This window comes from Brachyhypopomus gauderio, chromosome 13, assembly GCF_052324685.1.
Source record: "Brachyhypopomus gauderio isolate BG-103 chromosome 13, BGAUD_0.2, whole genome shotgun sequence".
Classification (NCBI taxonomy): domain Eukaryota; kingdom Metazoa; phylum Chordata; class Actinopteri; order Gymnotiformes; family Hypopomidae; genus Brachyhypopomus; species Brachyhypopomus gauderio.
In genome coordinates, this window is record NC_135223.1 from 18,499,024 (window position 1) to 18,516,861 (window position 17,838).

General features: G+C 39.3%; 1 protein-coding gene across 5 annotated transcripts in view; it reads left to right on the plus strand.

Annotated features, from left to right (window-relative positions):
• l3mbtl4 (L3MBTL histone methyl-lysine binding protein 4) overlaps window positions 1-17,838 on the plus strand; it is a 77,687-nt gene that overhangs the window by 12,519 nt on the left and 47,330 nt on the right. For 3 of the 5 annotated variants that reach the window (XM_076971423.1, XM_076971422.1, XM_076971419.1), the window contains exons 2-12: window positions 5,208-5,287; window positions 5,782-5,875; window positions 5,968-6,022; window positions 6,263-6,351; window positions 10,056-10,160; window positions 10,380-10,515; window positions 11,013-11,104; window positions 11,481-11,632; window positions 12,600-12,676; window positions 16,504-16,589; window positions 17,039-17,149. In XM_076971423.1, the coding sequence (XP_076827538.1) occupies window positions 5,798-5,875; window positions 5,968-6,022; window positions 6,263-6,351; window positions 10,056-10,160; window positions 10,380-10,515; window positions 11,013-11,104; window positions 11,481-11,632; window positions 12,600-12,676; window positions 16,504-16,589; window positions 17,039-17,149 (981 nt within the window). In that variant the 5' untranslated portion in view covers window positions 5,208-5,287; window positions 5,782-5,797. Of the gene's footprint in view, window positions 1-3,791; window positions 4,578-5,207; window positions 5,288-5,781; window positions 5,876-5,967; window positions 6,023-6,262; window positions 6,352-10,055; window positions 10,161-10,379; window positions 10,516-11,012; window positions 11,105-11,480; window positions 11,633-12,599; window positions 12,677-16,503; window positions 16,590-17,038; window positions 17,150-17,838 lie in introns of those variants that run through there. The other 2 variants (XM_076971421.1, XM_076971420.1) reach the window with 2 other exon arrangements.

Here is a 17,838-nt window from a genome sequence, read left to right on the forward strand (position 1 = left end):
ATTCTTTCTTTTGACTTTTTGTGTATTTGGACAGACAGGAATTGGATAGACAGGGAAAGAAGACATTTGTGTAACTAGTTACAGCTGAAGAATTTGACTGAAAATTAGTCCTTATCTTTTTTACAAAAAGTATACTTGATATACTAATAATATTGATACTATAGTGAATTGCTGATGTATAAATATTCATATAGACTTGCACCACCTGCCTTATTTAAGAAGTTAACTTTTCTGTCAGTACAGAAAAGTACATTCAGTGCTATTAGTTGGTTCTTGGCAGATTGTTAATTTTACTCTGTCTCTTACTCAGTATGACATTTTCACCCAATTCTTAAATTACAGCCATAAATGTATTTAACCCCCTTATCCCTTTACATTAGTTTAAAAAGCAAATGAAAGTATTATCCATTTGAATGGAGCAGTTATAGCAGCATGTTTGTATGTATTAATGATATATATTTGTGGGTGTGTGGTGTGTGTGTGTGTGTGTGTGTGTGTGTGTATAATCACACAAGCACACACAAATTGTAGTGCAAAGTATATAATCCAAATCCAAGCACTTTGTACCATATCTGTAATGTACTAGTAACTAGAAGTTTTGAAGATGAAGATGCAAGTGTTTCTTTTAAGCTATTTAGAAAGAGTGAATGTTTAGAGCAATATTCCAGAAAAAGTGTTGAAAACCTCATCTAACTTGTCTTGAGCTAGTCTTCCAATATGTAAAAACAGAAAAACATAGAAGTGTTTGTGTCATGATGTTAAAAACACCTTGATTGGAGCTTCAGGATGGAGTATTTTTGGTCCTGAAGAAGGCTGAACTGTATGTTACAAAACTAGCCTGAGGTCATAGATGATTATGTCTCTCAGGTGCATGAGTATATGGTGCATTGTTGTTTTCTTGAAACCTACACGTATCTGTACCATTTTAATTACCCTGTAAGATAGAAAGGGACTTATAACTATAGTGTTCAGGTCCCAGGGGGATGATGTAACGTTTGCCCTTTGTTTGGATTTGGCATTTCCCAACATACTTTTTTATGTTTGTTTTCTTTTTTTTTTTTGTGGGTGTTGTTTTGGTTATGAGGTCTGTTGTGTCTATGACTATTGTGTGCTGGTACTTTTGAAATTTGCTATGAAATTTGGTAATCAAATATAGATTTCTAAACACATAATTATTCATACATTCTATGCAACCTACTCACCTTTTCTTTCCGAGTATGTTACTCATTTCTTGTTCCCAAAGCGACTTTGAGTGTTTTGATTTTTGTTCTAAGGCCTCATAAACTTTCACTTTTTCTGTTCACTATGAGTAATGGGGCATTTAAGCAGCTGTTTCAGTATCACAGCTCCGCTGCAAATATGTTAGCAGAATGGATGATGAAAAGGTCTTTCTTTATCTTTTTGTGTGGCAAGAATTCCATTGTTTTAGACTTCAATGGGAGGAAGTCAAATCATAGATTGCGGGGACAAAAATGTGAGTCTGCAACAAAAATATCGACTGAATAGAGTTCCTGCCTGGAATTCCTTACAACGCCTCTGAGATTTCAGCTGAATATTACTGCGCATTTCCACTGAAAATACTTTAAATGTTGCGGAATGTTCAGAACTTTATCATCAGGTAACAGGAATATGTGAATACTGTGAATATTTGTTGACAGTTGTACAAATTTAATGCAAAATGAAATATTTTGCTCATACTGAAAGTACTTGATCATGCTGTTCAAAGGAGGTTAGGTTGTTTCAGTATTAATTAGCCTAAGGACTCTTGTATTCTTATTGTTAAAGCAGTGAAGCCTAGATATAAAAAACAGATGTAGTTAGTCTTAGTGCAGGATAAGGGCTATAGGCAACATCAGAGAGATGATTTTAACAGTTTAATCAGTGCTTTGTGTACATTTTATGCCTAGTTCCCACCCAGGATCATGCTATTCAGATCTGTAATAAAAAAAAAAAAATTTTAATAAAAAAAAACACAATAATTAATAAGCAACCCAAATGCAAAATCTCTTTTTGCCCAAACTTGGATGTTGCCATTTTAATGGTTTATTTTTGTTTGTTTTTACCTTCTAGTTTTCTCTTTGTATAGTGTGGTTAATGCTGGCATTTAGCACTTGCTCTTATCCATACTGAGTATTTTTAATAGTGTACCTCTTGTTTTTTTCATTTGTGTGTTTCATTTCATTGTGGCCGTGTAGCATGCAGGAGAAAAGCTTCATCATTTCATGTTTTGCACCTGCAATTTAGTTCGTATGGAACAAGACTCAAATGCAACTTAAAACAAAGTGTAAAATTCCAATACTGTATGAATGTACATAAAATATTGATAAGTAGCCTGTCAGAGGGTGATGTGAAACTACAAAGTTATGTTTTGTTTTCTCCTTAACGGACAAGTTGGCATTTTGCATTGGTTAATGTTTTGGCTCATCTCTTGGTCTCTGTTTAGTCTTTTTCTCGTTTTCTGTAATGAATGAGTTTGTGTGTTGCAAATGCCAGACACTGTTACTGGACTTGAAAGCATAGCTACTGGGAGTTGTCATCATGGCCCTTTTGTTCTCCTAGGAGTTCCTTTCTCGGCAGTGAATCTGATAATTACCTGTTTCACTTGTTGTAGACCTCCTGGAATGACCAATACAGGGTTCTCCATGCCTTCTGATTTTTGTTTTCCCAAGATAAAATAACTTAGTTCTTGTTTATCTTCGATTCATGTCCTTGAACCTCAGAGTTTATGCCTGATGTAATGGGTGGACATCCTTCATGTATAATTAATGGCACAGACCTGAATGGAAGTGCAACAGGATGGTCTACATTGTGATGGGTGTTGATGCTTATGCCTCACACTGATGCCTCTTCTCTCAGGACTGAATGAAATGTTGCAAGTCATATGAATTCGTTAGGTAGCCTAAATATTAAGATGGGCATCTCCCACAGCCCAAATGACTTTAGTTTAGCGTTTTCATATGTAAGGCAAAATATATTGTGGTTAATTTGCTACATATTGCAAATATTGTGATTTGATGTCATGCTTTGACTTTGCAGTAGATTAAGGCATGATGTGTTTATTCCTTACTTGCGTTTCTTCATTGACGTAAACGGTATGACCCATGAAAACACACTCAAAATACTCGTCTGGCACATCTGAGATTTATCAGGATGCTCACACCATATACAATACAAACACACACAATACAAAAAACTACTGCTATTAGGTATAGGGCAGATTGGCATGTTGTTCTTGTGCTGAATTGCAGAAGTCTTATAGATGTAGAATTGATGTGCTGTGCATTCCCTGTACCCAGGAGTCATTACATCTCATTTAAGAACACAACTTGACCAGCATCTAAATTCTCTTTCTGCCCACCATTAAAAAGCATAATGTACTTGCTTCTGTAATTTGTCAGCAATTACAGAAGCAATAGAAAGCACCCATTTGTTCCATGCCAGTGGTGTGCAGTAAATATTGCATCAGGGATATTAGTCATGTTATTTTATCTTCAGTCTTTGGGGCTCCCATTGGGATTTGGGTAGCAAAAACCTTTCAGTGCCATACTGACCCCCTGCGACCTAAGTGGATTCCTCTGAGCCCAAACCTGTCTACACCTGCTGTGTTCTCCAGGCAGAGCCGGAGTGGCTAATCGGGAGATTCGGGAGGATTCCCGATGGGCCGGCTCATGTCAATCTCTAGTTTGGGCCGATTGGGACGGAAAAATTATTTAGGGCCGGATTTGGGCTTGAAACTACCAGGCTGAAAAAGTGGCCCACTCCGGCCCTGTCTCCAGGTATTATAATGTATAACCAGTGACATGTTCCCAACTCATGAACAGCTTTAGAAACCTCACACAGGACGCTTTGTGCTCTTAATAAGTTTCAGAATTGTTGAAATGAACAATAGTTTTATAGCAAAACTGTCTTCATTAAGGAATGAAGTATTTAAGTGCTAGAGATGATGACTGATGAGTCCAGTGTCATTGATAACGGCGTGTGATCAGAGATCACTGGTCTAGGGTTCATCTGCTCAGCTGTCACTGTGTTCAGCCGCACTTTGGTGTTTACTGTCTTGACACGGTTGCTGCACTCTAGGCCTTCTTGTTTGTTGCTAAAACCCCTTAGTTAAGTGTTATTTTGGTGACATTCAGTGACAAAAGAACAACACATTTTTTGAAAGGTCTCAGTTTCAATGGATTATTTATTGTTTTTAATGCATGTGATGGCAAATAGATTTTCTAACAACTTCTAATTATGAAATGATCTACAGCACCATTGAGCCTTATTTTCTCCAGTTCTTGTTAGGAATAAAAAAAAATGAAGGGCTAAGTTTGAAGTTGGAATGTATGAGAATGGTCATTTATTCTACCAGAGGATGATGCCCTATGTTTGCCCAAGGGCAGCTAACTGGGGCACTTTAACTGGCCATACGCAATTAGGTGAATGGAATTGATTTTTCACTCCTCAATAGGCCTATGTTTGTGCATTCAGGCCTATACAATGTGTATTATATTGCAAATTGCACAATTTACCAGCCTCAATAAAATAAGACTGCTAACCCTCAATTGATGTCTTCGTGATCTTCATGAATGCCAGTAAGTATGTTTTAAAGTGAAGTGCTGAGTTGGAATTGGTCTGGATTATTTAGAAAATTAGGATTTAGCATAGGAATTACCGGAGATGCTGCATAATTTGTCCACGTACCATGGGGTCAAGAACAGATGTGGGCTATTAAAGGCAAAGTGTGCTTGAGTCCTTTACCAGTCTGGATACTGGCATGTGTGGGTTCTATTCAGAAGACATCTGCAATTTTTTCCATCTTTATTGTGACTAACAGGATAACGCTTCCCTCACTGGTGGATTAGTGGAGAGTGCATGCAATATTTGTGCTAGTGCACTAAATAAATGTCCCTAAACAATTTATATCTCACTACAGTTTATTCAATGCTTGTTATAGGGTTGTTGTACACTGGCAAACTATGATCAATGATGCCCTCAAGATTTGTCTCTATTAAGTACATTAATCATGTTGTGGAGATCAACCCCAAGCGCGCGCGCTCTCTCTCTCTTTCTTTCCTTCTCCTTTTAGCTGATGTCTTTGTGAATCACTATGCTAATTACTAGCACCTTTCCATTAGGTTAAACATGAAGACTGAGAGGATGTTCATGTGGAATATCTTTGCTCAGCCCAGTTGAGAACATTGTTTCTTCTGCTTTGACGCCAGGCCTTGGAACGATTGAGTGCGGTCATAGAATGTGAATGGAATGGGAACTGGAGGGCCGATTCCCTGATAGGGTGGATTAGGTGAGTGTAAACACCACTCTTTTCTTGAGGGTGCTGTTGAGTTTTCACATGGTCTATGATCAGCATGGCTTATAAATAATGTTTATTGAAACCAAACCTGTTTCAGTTTTTGTGCAGCTTTATCACAGTTAATGTGAACTTTATGACAGTTAATGAAAATGTTGTAAGATATCCTAAAAGGCTATGATGAGTGAATAAGTTTCTCTTCTTTGCCACTATAACTGAGACTTTAGCATGCATAACACAATTATTTTCCTGAAGCACTATGCTTGGCTTGTGGTTCTACTTGTCAGGACATTCCATTATTTTTGTGCTGAAAGTGGTACAAAAATACACCTAAATGAATGTAGGACTGTTTAATAGAGCGAAACGTGGTTGATCAAGCATGTCACCAGTGAATTGAGACATTGTGTGTGCGTGTGTGTGTTACCAGTGGATTTGATTCTTGTCTCTTCTTTAGTTCATTGCAGCTTTCTGTTTGCATCTTGTTTCAGAATCAGTCTTATTCTAATGATGCAGGGAGAGGACAGGAAAAAAAGGAAACAGAGTTTGAATGTTCGAGGTGTGTCAGAGGAGTACTGTCTCAGAGTGAGTATGGAGAGGCACCTTTCTCCCATTCTCTGAGCTCTGCCATTGCTTTGCCTTTTCATGTGTCCTTATTACTGTAATGCCCTTTGTAGGAACGTCCAAAAGAAGAAACTACAAAGATGAAAAATAAAGTGACTGCTTCAAGTGGTAAAATGTCTCACCACGCTTGACATGTCTAGCACCTCAAGATTCCTGCTGTCTTTGTTATGAAATGTAAACTTAGAAAAAGAGGCTTTGTGTTTTAACAGCTTTTGATTAAATTCTTATTCAACTATTTATGTCCTTTTTTTAAATGATTTAGCAGTTACTCACTTCTATGAAACCATGCACTTTGTGGTATGTTGTGACAAGTTATTTATATATGAAACTGTGATCTTTGAATGGAAGCAGTTAACAGTAAGAAGAGGCCCTGGTCATGGGATGAATATCTGGAGGAGGAGAGAACCATAGCTGCCCCTCTAAGATGTTTTACTGAGGTGAATATCAACACACACACACCCACCCTCACACATTTCCTGTGCAAATTTGACAAGCATTAAAAATGTGTCGTGTCTGTGTAAATCCTAAAAGTGCTGATTGAAGTCGATACAAGGGCCTTCTGCTCCCCTCTTCCCTGCAGGACTGCAAATAGCCTACAGGGCCTACAGTGTGTAGATCTCAGCTGTGTAGATCTCAGCTGCCTGTGTTCTGTGAATACTGGCTTGGTGCACTTATTCCTCTTCCACCTTGCATACTCAGAAATGAAACAAGTCTATCCTTACCTAATATAGTTTGATTGGTTATTAAACATATCGTTTATGTTTTAACACAAGAGCTACTGGTTTTTAGGAATTAAGATTGGATTATATAGAGCACGACAAATACAAGCAGTTTAAGTAATATTAGACTATATCATTTTTGATATCACCATTGCACACTCCTAGCCCAATCATATGACAGTTGTGATTAAAATGTTAATGACTGCTTAATCATTTGTTAATTGAAATGCATACACTGTGACCCACTTTAGTTGTTTTATAAAGAGAATTTGCAAATTGCCGTGCAGCTTAATGCTATCATTATGGAGTTTGACAGCCAAAACTGAAGTAAGTGGAGCCATTTTGATAAATGCCCAGGCTTATCACATTGCAAGCACCTGTTGGAATGCCACTTCACAGGCTGACACTGCCCCTGGGTTGGCCCGTTGATCAGAACTGCAACTTGAGCCAATGCACAAATGAATAAGTGATGGCACATAAAATGGTGCCAGTGACGGGAATATTTGAGCTGCTGTCTATAGTGCATGTTACGCTTGTTCCTGAATGTGTCTTTTTACAAGATGTTCTGTCAGTATGCTAATGGTCTGTTGATATCTGCAATATTGCTCTCAACACACTGCAGATTTCATGTAGGAGTTACAGCCTTGAAAATATGGTCCTGTTGAATGATTGCTCACGTATCATTTTATGTTCTCTCTACTAAATAAATTCAGTGTTTCAGTCAACCGATAGCGGTTGGTAATTAAAATGGTTACCAATAATTCTGTTGGGTCGACTTGGGTCAACTCTTTTTATGTAGTTATTATAAGGTTAATTACCAGGCTAATTTTCTAGAAATTGTAATTTTCAGCTTCAGTACAGTTTTGTCATCATGGTTGAATGGATTTTCATCAGGAGTCAATTCTTCAGCACCTCTTCAAACACTCAATAGTATAAAATGGTTGTTATATATTTCCATTTATGCTTTACATTATTAGATTTCAAAAATGTATTGTAACAGAAGCCAGAGAAACTAAGTAGCAATCACCTTTGTTACAGGACATTTTATTTCAGGAGATTTTAACAATTTTTATATTACACATATTGGGTCTAGTATTTAATAACATATTCCTGTATTGTCTCTGCAGTGGATTACCAAAATAGCTTTTTGTTTAAAGTACAGGTTCACAGTTAACATGCCTACTTTGCATAAAGCTAAACCCTGAAATGAATTGGCACATGCACACGCTGTGTGAATCAACTAAAATCTGTCAGCAGCCCTGCTTGTTAGGAGTCCCACAGGGCCCAATTTTAAAAAAATAAAAAAATAAATACTGGAATTTTTGGTTTAAATTTCCCTCTCTTAAATTTGGTTTTAAATATTCCACTTTTCTAAGAGGAAATGCCAAATATTAAACATAATAAATCAATTTATTTCATAAAATACACTAGTGTTCTAGCCTGGGGAGTACAGAAATAGATCATCCTGACAGTGGAGGGGGAAAAAGGGACAGAGATGTGTTAACACTGCGGAATGGTCTGTGTGAGCATCTCTGTGGATCAAGCCTCTGCTGTTCAGCCCTCTCTTTGTGTTGGCCTATTTAGTCTGCAGGCATTTCTTTGTGGTAAGCCCTTATCATGGCTGCATAATGCCCTGTCCTCTGCATGATTAATGCACTGAGGTCTGTGTGTTTTGTGCTTCCTGATGCGTCCTTGTAGCTCCTTGCGGGCCATTCGCTGTAGGCTGTGGTGCTGCAGTGTGTGGTTGGCCGCTGGAGACGGTCGGTACGGAGGTATATCAGGGGACACGCCCAATCCCACAGGCATCCTGACTGGAAGGGATTGTATCGATTAAAGAATAGGGGCTGCTTGCTTTTCAGTGTCAGGCTTTGGCTGATTTTAAGCTCAGAATTTGCTGATCTAAAGGTGACTTTTATAACTAAAGTGACTATCACTTTAGTAAAACTTGAAATTGGATTGATGATCCTGTAGCATTTGCAAATACATGTGCAGTATTGTTAAAGCGTATGTAGATGAAGTCATATTTGTTCACTACATGATGTAACGCATGTTCTGAGCCACTGATAATGTACTGTAGCTCTCCTTTGTGTGTGTAGTGACTCACAGCTATATAGAGCATGATCAAGAAAATCAAACAAAATGTCTTTGTTCAATGGCTTTCCAGCTATTTGGCCATAACAGTGTCTGGCACGCTTAATGGCTGGGACCTTTATCATAACCCACTGGTACACATGCCACATTATTAAAATGCCACATTATGAAAATTAGCCACCTCAAATAAAAATGCTGAATATGTTCACTTGATTGAATTTGTCATACCTTGGCAATGGTGGAGTCTGATTAATCTTTTACCTTCTACCCTTCATTAAATACTTGTTAAATATATAGAAGATTAAGCAGCCGACCGCATACCATTATTTTCAGTTCCAAAGAGTCAGATGCTGTTAATCAGATGCCAGTGTTGTTTTGGAGACATCTGGTGTTGACTGGCACAACGATTTGTCCAAAATCCAAAAAAAAAATTCCCTTAGACTGTTGATTTAATGAAAATGAGTTGTTATCTAGAATACTTTAAACGTATTCATTTTATCTAAAGTGTTAGTTTTATAGGAAACATCAGCAAGTTTGCTGCTGTCCTAAATTAACACTTGGGATCCCAATGACAATAAAAAATCACTGCTGTTCACTGCAGCTCATCAAGAAGTGCTTGGTTCAGTGTTATTGCTTTATATCAATAGCATTCATATTTTGTTTATACCTTTTAAGGATTTCGTAAGAAAACCCTGTTCAGGAATGCCACGTTAATGTGAACAATCACATCGCTAAGCTACCAAGATGTGCTAATAATCAGATTTGAGGACACAGCGCCTTGAAAAAGACATGGATCCTATCAAGATGGGTGCTGTTTAACATAATCCGGGTTTGAGGTTATTTTTTCAGCTTATTTATAAATGACTGCTGTTTATGTGACTTGGCCAGGCCCTAATGGCCAGAATTGTAAAGTATTATTCCAGATTGGCACTTGGATGAATTAGATCATATTGCTGCTGATGAGTGTTCAGGCAGGCCACAGTTTCCTTACTCAGAAAGGGCCAGTGAGTCCTTCAGCACGCCCATCGACACACGGGCCACTTTCTTCATGAAGGGACATGAGACATCTGGTCCCTTTTTCGAAATTTGAGTGAGCGAGTATCCGTTTCCATAGCAACTCGAGTGCACAGACGCACCTTCAATGTAGCATCGTCTTGGTTTCTGGGAAATGTAAAAATTAGTGAAATGTGTTTAAATGCGCCTGATTTCCGGCATGCTTGGGTTTGCAAAGGCTATCTGTGGTTGACGCGTGTGTGTGTGTGTGTGTGTGTGTGTGTGTGTGTGTGTGTGTGTGTGTGTGTGTGTGTGTGTGTGTGTGTGTGTGTTTACAGTACCAGTTGTTTCCTCCCAGCAGGAGTGGCTTTAAAGTGGGGATGAGGCTGGAGGGAATTGACCCACTACACCCCTCCATGTTCTGTGTGCTCTCTGTGGCTGAGGTTAGCAGAGTGTCATTTCACACACAAAAAACTATTTCTTGCGTACCTCTTGCGGACAGTAGGATTATTGTTAGTTAATTGTAGTGCCAAGATGCTTCTGGGAAATGTAGTTTTAATGATCATGTAAAATGATTGTCGTAAATAGACCAGACCTGTTCTTAGTCAGATGCCTTCACCCTGATCAAGTCTTAACAATCGGTTATTTGATGTGTCTGTCAGGTTATTGGCTACCGGTTGCGTCTCCACATTGATGGTTACTCAGAGTGTTATAACTTTTGGGTTAATGCTGACTCACCTGACATCAAGCCAGCTGGATGGTGTGAATCCACAGGTCACAAACTTCACCCACCAAAAGGTGAGAGACCAGAGTCCTGCCCTCCTCTAAGCTCATAGGGGCACAGGCGAGGCCCATGTTGACTTGCAGGTGGGGTGCTGTGTGAGCACCTCCTCTTCTGCTCTTTCACTGAACACCTGCACGAGACCATCAGCAGGCTACCTGTGCTACAGTGGCCCTGCAGCGGCAAAAGAAAAACTCCAATTCTGCTAGCGGTTTTTTTTTTTCTTCTTTCCTTAGTTAGAATTCAGAGCATGTATATTGTAAAATATTCCAGACATACGGCACGTGATAAGACTTTGAATTACTACTTGGTCTCACAAGTAATGAATAATTGGACTAATTATATTCCAGATTAATATGAACAGGAAGTAATCACAATTGGCAATAGACCCATGCATTATACAATATTTATACTTTATTGGTGTCTGCTGGTTTGTTCTTTTCTTTAACTTCTCTTTTTCGCTTTTTCATGGCACCTCTGTCTGTACATCTGTCTCTGTGTCTGTTTCTCTCAGGTTATAAGATGAACGAGTTTAACTGGGAGAAATACCTGGAGACTTGCAATGCTCAGGCTGCACCAAAGAATCTGTTTAAACCCCAAAACAGCGTGAGTGTGTGGACTGGTATGGTATAGATGCAGCAGGAGGAGCTGAGCTCTCCTCTTAGCAGAGAATAGCGCCACTTACAGGCAGAAAGGGGCTGTCTCCTTGAGTGCAGAAAGAGAAAGCTGCAGTGATCAATATGGCACACGTCTTTCATTTGTTAGCCTCCATTCACATACTGTTATAGTTTAAAAAAAAAAAGTACAGCCAAGAATTTTAATCTACAAAACCGCATTGATGATGATAATTCTCATTTCTCTTGAGCTTTCCATTTTCGCACAGAGTTCTGCACATTTACATTGGCAAGTCACTTGGTGGACGGCAGGATTTTAAGATTGGGGATTTATTCTGTAGGTAAGCCTTAAATGTTGTTTACCACAGATCATCACCACCTCGAAGTTCCAAGTGGGCATGAAACTGGAGGCCATCGACAGGAAGAACCCCTGCTTGGTCTGTGTGGCCTCAGTGGCTGACATTGTGGACAATCGTTTCCTGGTTCACTTTGATAACTGGGACGACACCTATGACTACTGGTAAGACACCACTGAATAGAAAATGCTTAGAGACATTCAGCCCATTTAAAAATGTTTAAAATGGAAAGTTTTGGAAACATAAACCCTTTTGTGTAGACCAAGAAGATGGATTTTTTCTCTTGGTTGTATTTCAGTCATTAATCCCTTGGCTTGAATGTATAATGAAGGCACAGCACTATGTGGTGTCTAAGAGGGGTCTAATTGAATTCTGGAGGCATGTCAGAGCTCATCACCCACATTCAGATGTAGAGGAGCATATCTGAGACTAGCTTTGAAACACAGCATGATGACAGCAGGAAAGCGTCTTTCAAGCATTCACTCAAAATTCCTCTTACAAGTGCTGTGCGTTTAGAGGAATTCATATTCATGTAGCATGTTTCTGAGTCAAATGCAAAATTAACATACCTATGATTAGGATTGACTGAGGTCTGCTATTTATGACTTATACTTAGAGATGAGCAGTAAGAACAAGTGATTTGTGTTAGTTTTGCATAATTTGAACTCCCTGAATTACCTTTTGAAAACTGATATATGGGAAATCCCACATTAAAGGAAATGGGGGCTGTACATAAAGCCAGTGTGTACAAGGGTTCAGTGTAATTTGAGATACATTTGAGATGATGGGAGATGTTCTTTACTTTGCGTCCAGCAGGAGAAGCTCCCCCAAATCTTCTCCCAATAGCACACAGCAACCACAGCAACACACATAGTGACTGGCTTTACCAGAACTTTCCATCTATCTCCCTCTCTCTTTGCTGCCAGGTTTTTCTTTCACCTCTTGCTTTCAGCTCTTCTCTAATTAAAAGCGGCAGTGAACTGGTGCATTGGTAGTGTTCGTACACTAAGAAAAATACAGTTGGGTTGTCAAAGAATCCTCAGAATGATTACTGATCATTGTTGTTATTGCACGTCTGAAGTAAAGGATGAGTTTAGTAGTCTACTTCCTTTCTGTCTGGGTTTTGTTCAGGTGTGATGCCAGTAGCCCTCATATCCACCCAGTGGGCTGGTGCCAGGACCATGGGCGACCTCTCACAGCACCTCAGGGTGAGTACCAAGCACTCCGCCCCCCTCTCCCTGCATGTGTCTTCTCATCAACTCCACACATACAGTGGCAAAAGATTCATGGACAGTTATTGGACACTATTTGTGCAACACATCTGTATTAGGGCAGTTATCATTTTGTCTTTTCGTTGTAAAGAGTTTACCCTAGTACTCTCCTGAAGTATTCTCTGGTATCCAAACACTCAGCATTTGGATTTTTTCATAGAGACAAGAAAAAGCTCTATTGTAGGTTGCTGTGTAGAGGAGTGTATGTAAATGCTGTAAGTGTAGGTGTGATTGAGATAAAGTAAGGCATAAACAATCATGGATTTGTCAGATCATGTCATAAACACCTGCGTTGTATTGACATTATTATGCGTTAGGAAAACATAGCTGTCATCTCCCACTTCAGGCTTTACACTAGAAAATAATATCTCACATGTTGGTCTAAGACTGCATGATTAGAGAATGACATTGACATTCATATTGTTTTACACTGATTTCTGTTATTTCTGCTGGCCCAAGACAAAACCATGGTGCACCACTGCAAATCAGTGTCATATTTTTCATTCTCAAAACTGATAATCCTGCAGGCCAAAATAGAGATTTCAGAAAGTATAATTTGTATCTCCTTCAAAGGGAGGAGTAGATGTTGGGGAGGAAAAATCCAGCAAATATTTTTAAAAGAGGATTTTCAATCAATACAAAGTTCGTACATTTATCTACTGGTTTCTCAGTATTGTGGCTTATAGACAAGCATGCAGTCTGTATGAGACTTACAGTCTAGGTGAGTGAGTCTCTCTCTCTCTCTCTGTCTCTCTCTCTCTCTGTCTCACCCTCACCCCCCTCCTTGTCTGAACTGTTGAGCTGCCCCTCTCAGCTCCAGGGTGCAGTGTTGGCTCAGAGTTCTTCTCTCCAGCCAGGTCTGCAGCTTTCATCAGTTTCACACTTTCGCCAACCAGAACAGCCTTTGGATTAATCCCCAAACACTCATTATATATTGGATCATTGACTGGATACTGCATTGGGCAAAGTAATAATCTAAACTATAGCCACAAGCGGTGATCCCTGGGGTGCAAACATAATCTGGCCAGCAGTGCAAGCCATGCAATTACTCCTGTAATATCGCATAAAATGCCAGTAACTGTTACATCGATTCAGGTTGACTCAGCTCAACTTAGTGGCACCCTTCAACAACTCGTTGTGAACAAGTATGGAAAGTTTGGTGGAGAACTAAGATATTACGGTCGTACTGTTTTGGCAAAAACAGCATTTGATTAATATGGTTGTGCACAATTTAGAAATAGATTTGTAACAAAGTTGTCATTCCTAAAGAGTATTGCATTTATTACTCTATTTTAAAAAGCCATTGAAATGCCTCCAAGAGGCCAGTTGACACCAACATAGCACACCTACTCAGAATGTCATGTTATAACTAACGTTGGGTAGGAGGTGGTGGGACACAAGTGCGAATCTTTAGGGTATTTATTGACGGGACAAACACTAAAAACACATGAACATCAAACTCGTACAAACTAAACAAAATGGCCAGCAGCAACAGAGAACATCTAACAGAAAGTCCTGATACATATTCAAATAAAGAAATAGAATCAAAACAGCCGTTCTATCTAAGCCTTAAACACAAGAAGTATAGCACAAGGACTTACAAACACTAAAACCTTCAAACCTTCAAACACATACACACAAACATATTACGGCAAACCACAACAATGAATATCTATCAATCCTGATGCATACTTAAACAAAGACATAGCAACCAAACAGCATTTCCATCTTAGGCATACATACAAGATGTTTTTGCACCATGACTCACGAACAATGTCCAACACAGAGAAGATGAAACGTAGGGTTTAAATACAGAAGCGGGTGTCAACGATTACAAGGGGTGTGGCTACAAATAACAGAGGCGTGGCAGGAGAACACATAGTACACCAAAACAAAGCAGTGACAGGGAGACAGTGGAGAGCTAGACAGAGCACACAACAAGACTGACAGGTGGGGCACAGGTGAATGTGACAATATCCAGATACCAGAATATCTAATGATGTCTAGTACAGTTCAAGATCAAGAGTTCCACCCACAATATATAATTGATGTGCAGCATCCATACAGCACTAAAACTGTATTAAATTAAATAATTATCAAATTAATATGTATCAAATTAAATAAATATCCAAACATGTGAACGAGACCAAGTTATAGGCAATCCATGCAATGAAATCACAGTCTTAAATTTCATGAAGATTTAATGAATGCATTGATGAAATGCAGAAGGTTCACCTATAAACTGCAGGAGAAGAAATACAATATGATTCTATCGCCTGTGTTGCTTGGACCCTCTCATACACCCTGTTTCTGGTATTACATTAGGCTTATCAGGTTAGGCTGCTGTCCAGGCCAAAAGACAGGGACACATACATGAATGTTTAGGGATGTTTTGGACATGATCGTTTTTGGCCCATTTTTGTAGCTTCTAAGAGAGACACAACCACTAGACTGTGGTCTTTGACATTGCCTGGATCACAACTCAGCCATGTCTTTGTTAAGTGAGAGTTCAGCATGGTTGCAGGCAGAAGAACACGGGAAAGATCACAGCTACACTCACAGACTGCACCTGTCTGGTGCAGCACATGGTTCATAACCTGTTCAAACTCACATACAGCTCTCCTCTCACTACTTGAAGTCATGTATTCTTGGGACATATTATCATAGGAAGGGTGTTGGAGCCATATGAAGAGTGGCAAATTTCAAAAATGGAAATTACTACAGTAGGATTCTGCCATTGGTACCCATGTATATGCTGGATAGGTTTCAATAAAGATAAGGCGCGTGTGTGGGTGGTTGTGTCTGCAAGGCTAAAGCTATGATAATCTTTGGTAAAGCTCAACCTTAGTCCTGAATGGAAACATTGGACTCTTAACTCTCTCCACTCCTGTTTAGCACTCCTTCAAATACATTTGTGTACCTTGTGCATCCTCCCATGATTTTCAACAAAGCTTCCTATATCGAAGAGTCTTTCTGGTCTTTAAATTAATGTTGATATAGACATACGTCTTGCCAGTTCAGACAATTAAGATAGATATAATAATTGATTAAGAGTAAATTTACTGTGAAATGTAAGAGTGGATAAGGCTGCCATTGCAACATTTTCAGGAGGGATGTAGCTTACTAGTACTTTTTTGACTTCCACACGCTGTTTAAACAACATCAGTCAGGTTCAGATCATAGTGTTAAGATCATCATAAATGGGAGAGTGCTCAGTGTGCACTCTATTATTAAAATTCGATCTTTTGTGTTATGAATTTTCTGGGAAACCCAGCCCAGTTTGGTTGTATAATATATCTAAATGCTTCTATTGCTGTACTAGAGAACCTTATAAAAGAGAGTACATTTGCATGCTAGGAACTGTTGTGTATTTGTTGTGATTTTGCCTTGGTTGAATCCTGCTGAGTGATTTTATATACCAGAGAAGGCGTAAGTGTTGTTGTGGTGGTGCAGAATGGAGCAGTGTGCTTGGGTTCCTGATGTTCTGTGTAACTACAGATGAATGTGGCTCTCAGTTAGGGGGAAGATTGGGGAGTTGGGGGTATTGACAGGAGGATGGCAGGGGGGCAGCATGGTTGGTAGGTGTTTGTCAGGCTAGAAAGTGCTAATATTTATCATCAGCCAAATCCTTTATTAACATGTAGAGCCTCAGTCACACAAGGGCTTATGTTGCACCCCATTTGCTATTGTAGACAAACCAGTGAGCACAATAGTATGCATCATTCCCTTTTCTACTCTGGTTATGCTTTTGACTTCTCTTCAAGGACACCCCAATCCAGAGCATTTTGTATGGGATGAATACTTGGAAGACAGTGGCTCTTCTGCAGTTCCAAGCCAAGCCTTCTGTATGGTAAGCAGAGAACGGCTTTCACATTATAGCGGAACAGCATTTCCAGTGTGTGAGTAAGCAAAAGAGGTAATGAGTTTGCATGTGTGTGTGTGTGTGTGTGTGTGTGCGCACGTGCATGCATACCTATTTGTGTATCCCGTATGCATCCATGAGAGAGACCAAATGTGTGTATTGAAGTATTGATGTCATTCTATTTCTGAGCTTTGCAACACTGTACTGCAGGATTACGTTTTTCATAATGTCTCTCTTTCATCGATAAATCCCAACCACCATGTCTTGCTATACAGAAAAACGGAACCTTGAGGCAGAGCAAGTTTTGAATGGCCGTTAAATTAAAACGGGCCCAATTCATCCTCACAGCAGTCTGTGCTTGTAAATACCACAGCAAACCATTTATGCTTCTGGCATAAAGATGAGTGAAGTGTTTGATTAACTCTGTCCATCTGCAGAGGGCCCCTCATGGGTTCCAGGTCAACATGAAGTTGGAAGCAGTGGACAGGAGAAACCCAATGCTGATCCGTGTGGCCACGATTGTGGACACTGAAGACTACAGAGTCAAGGTGAGTAAGGAGAGGGAAGGAGGAGACGAGTCCAGTCGTGGATATGTGATTTCTCTCTTGTAGTAGCTCTGTGAATCTTCCTGTCCTCATGGGCTTCATGTCTCATATGCCAGATTAGTAACAGAACACATGGTGAATCCATTTTGTCAGCACATGAATGAAAACAATGTATTCTATGTCTGCACTGCTTTTATAAACTGCTTCTGTAAATGGGAATGATAAAACTGAATTAAAAGTAAAATCAGATTAATTACCTTTTTGGCTACCAGTGACTCTTGAACTGTGAAGTTCCCATAAAGAGAAAGTGTGCTGTGTTTGATTGATGACTGGGTCGAATAATGATAGTAGTGATGATAAAGATAATATATGGCAGTGTCACTGGCTTATTGTACCACCTTACAGATCTCTGCAAACACTGCAGTCAGGCCTTTCTTTGAAACCATGATTTTTCTATGTCTAGTCCAGAATATTCATCTGCTTTCTAAATCTGTACTATTTCATTTACATTCATCTACACTTTCATTGATTTATGCCATGAACCATTCCCATGCCTAGCAGTTAGATCTTAAGTAGACACTTGAACATTTCTCTTAGTCTGGCTTTTATAATTCTGGTGTTCAGTAATGACTCAGAGTTGATGATGCTCAAATGAATTTTGTCATAAAAATAGCTGTTTTACTGTAAAGAGT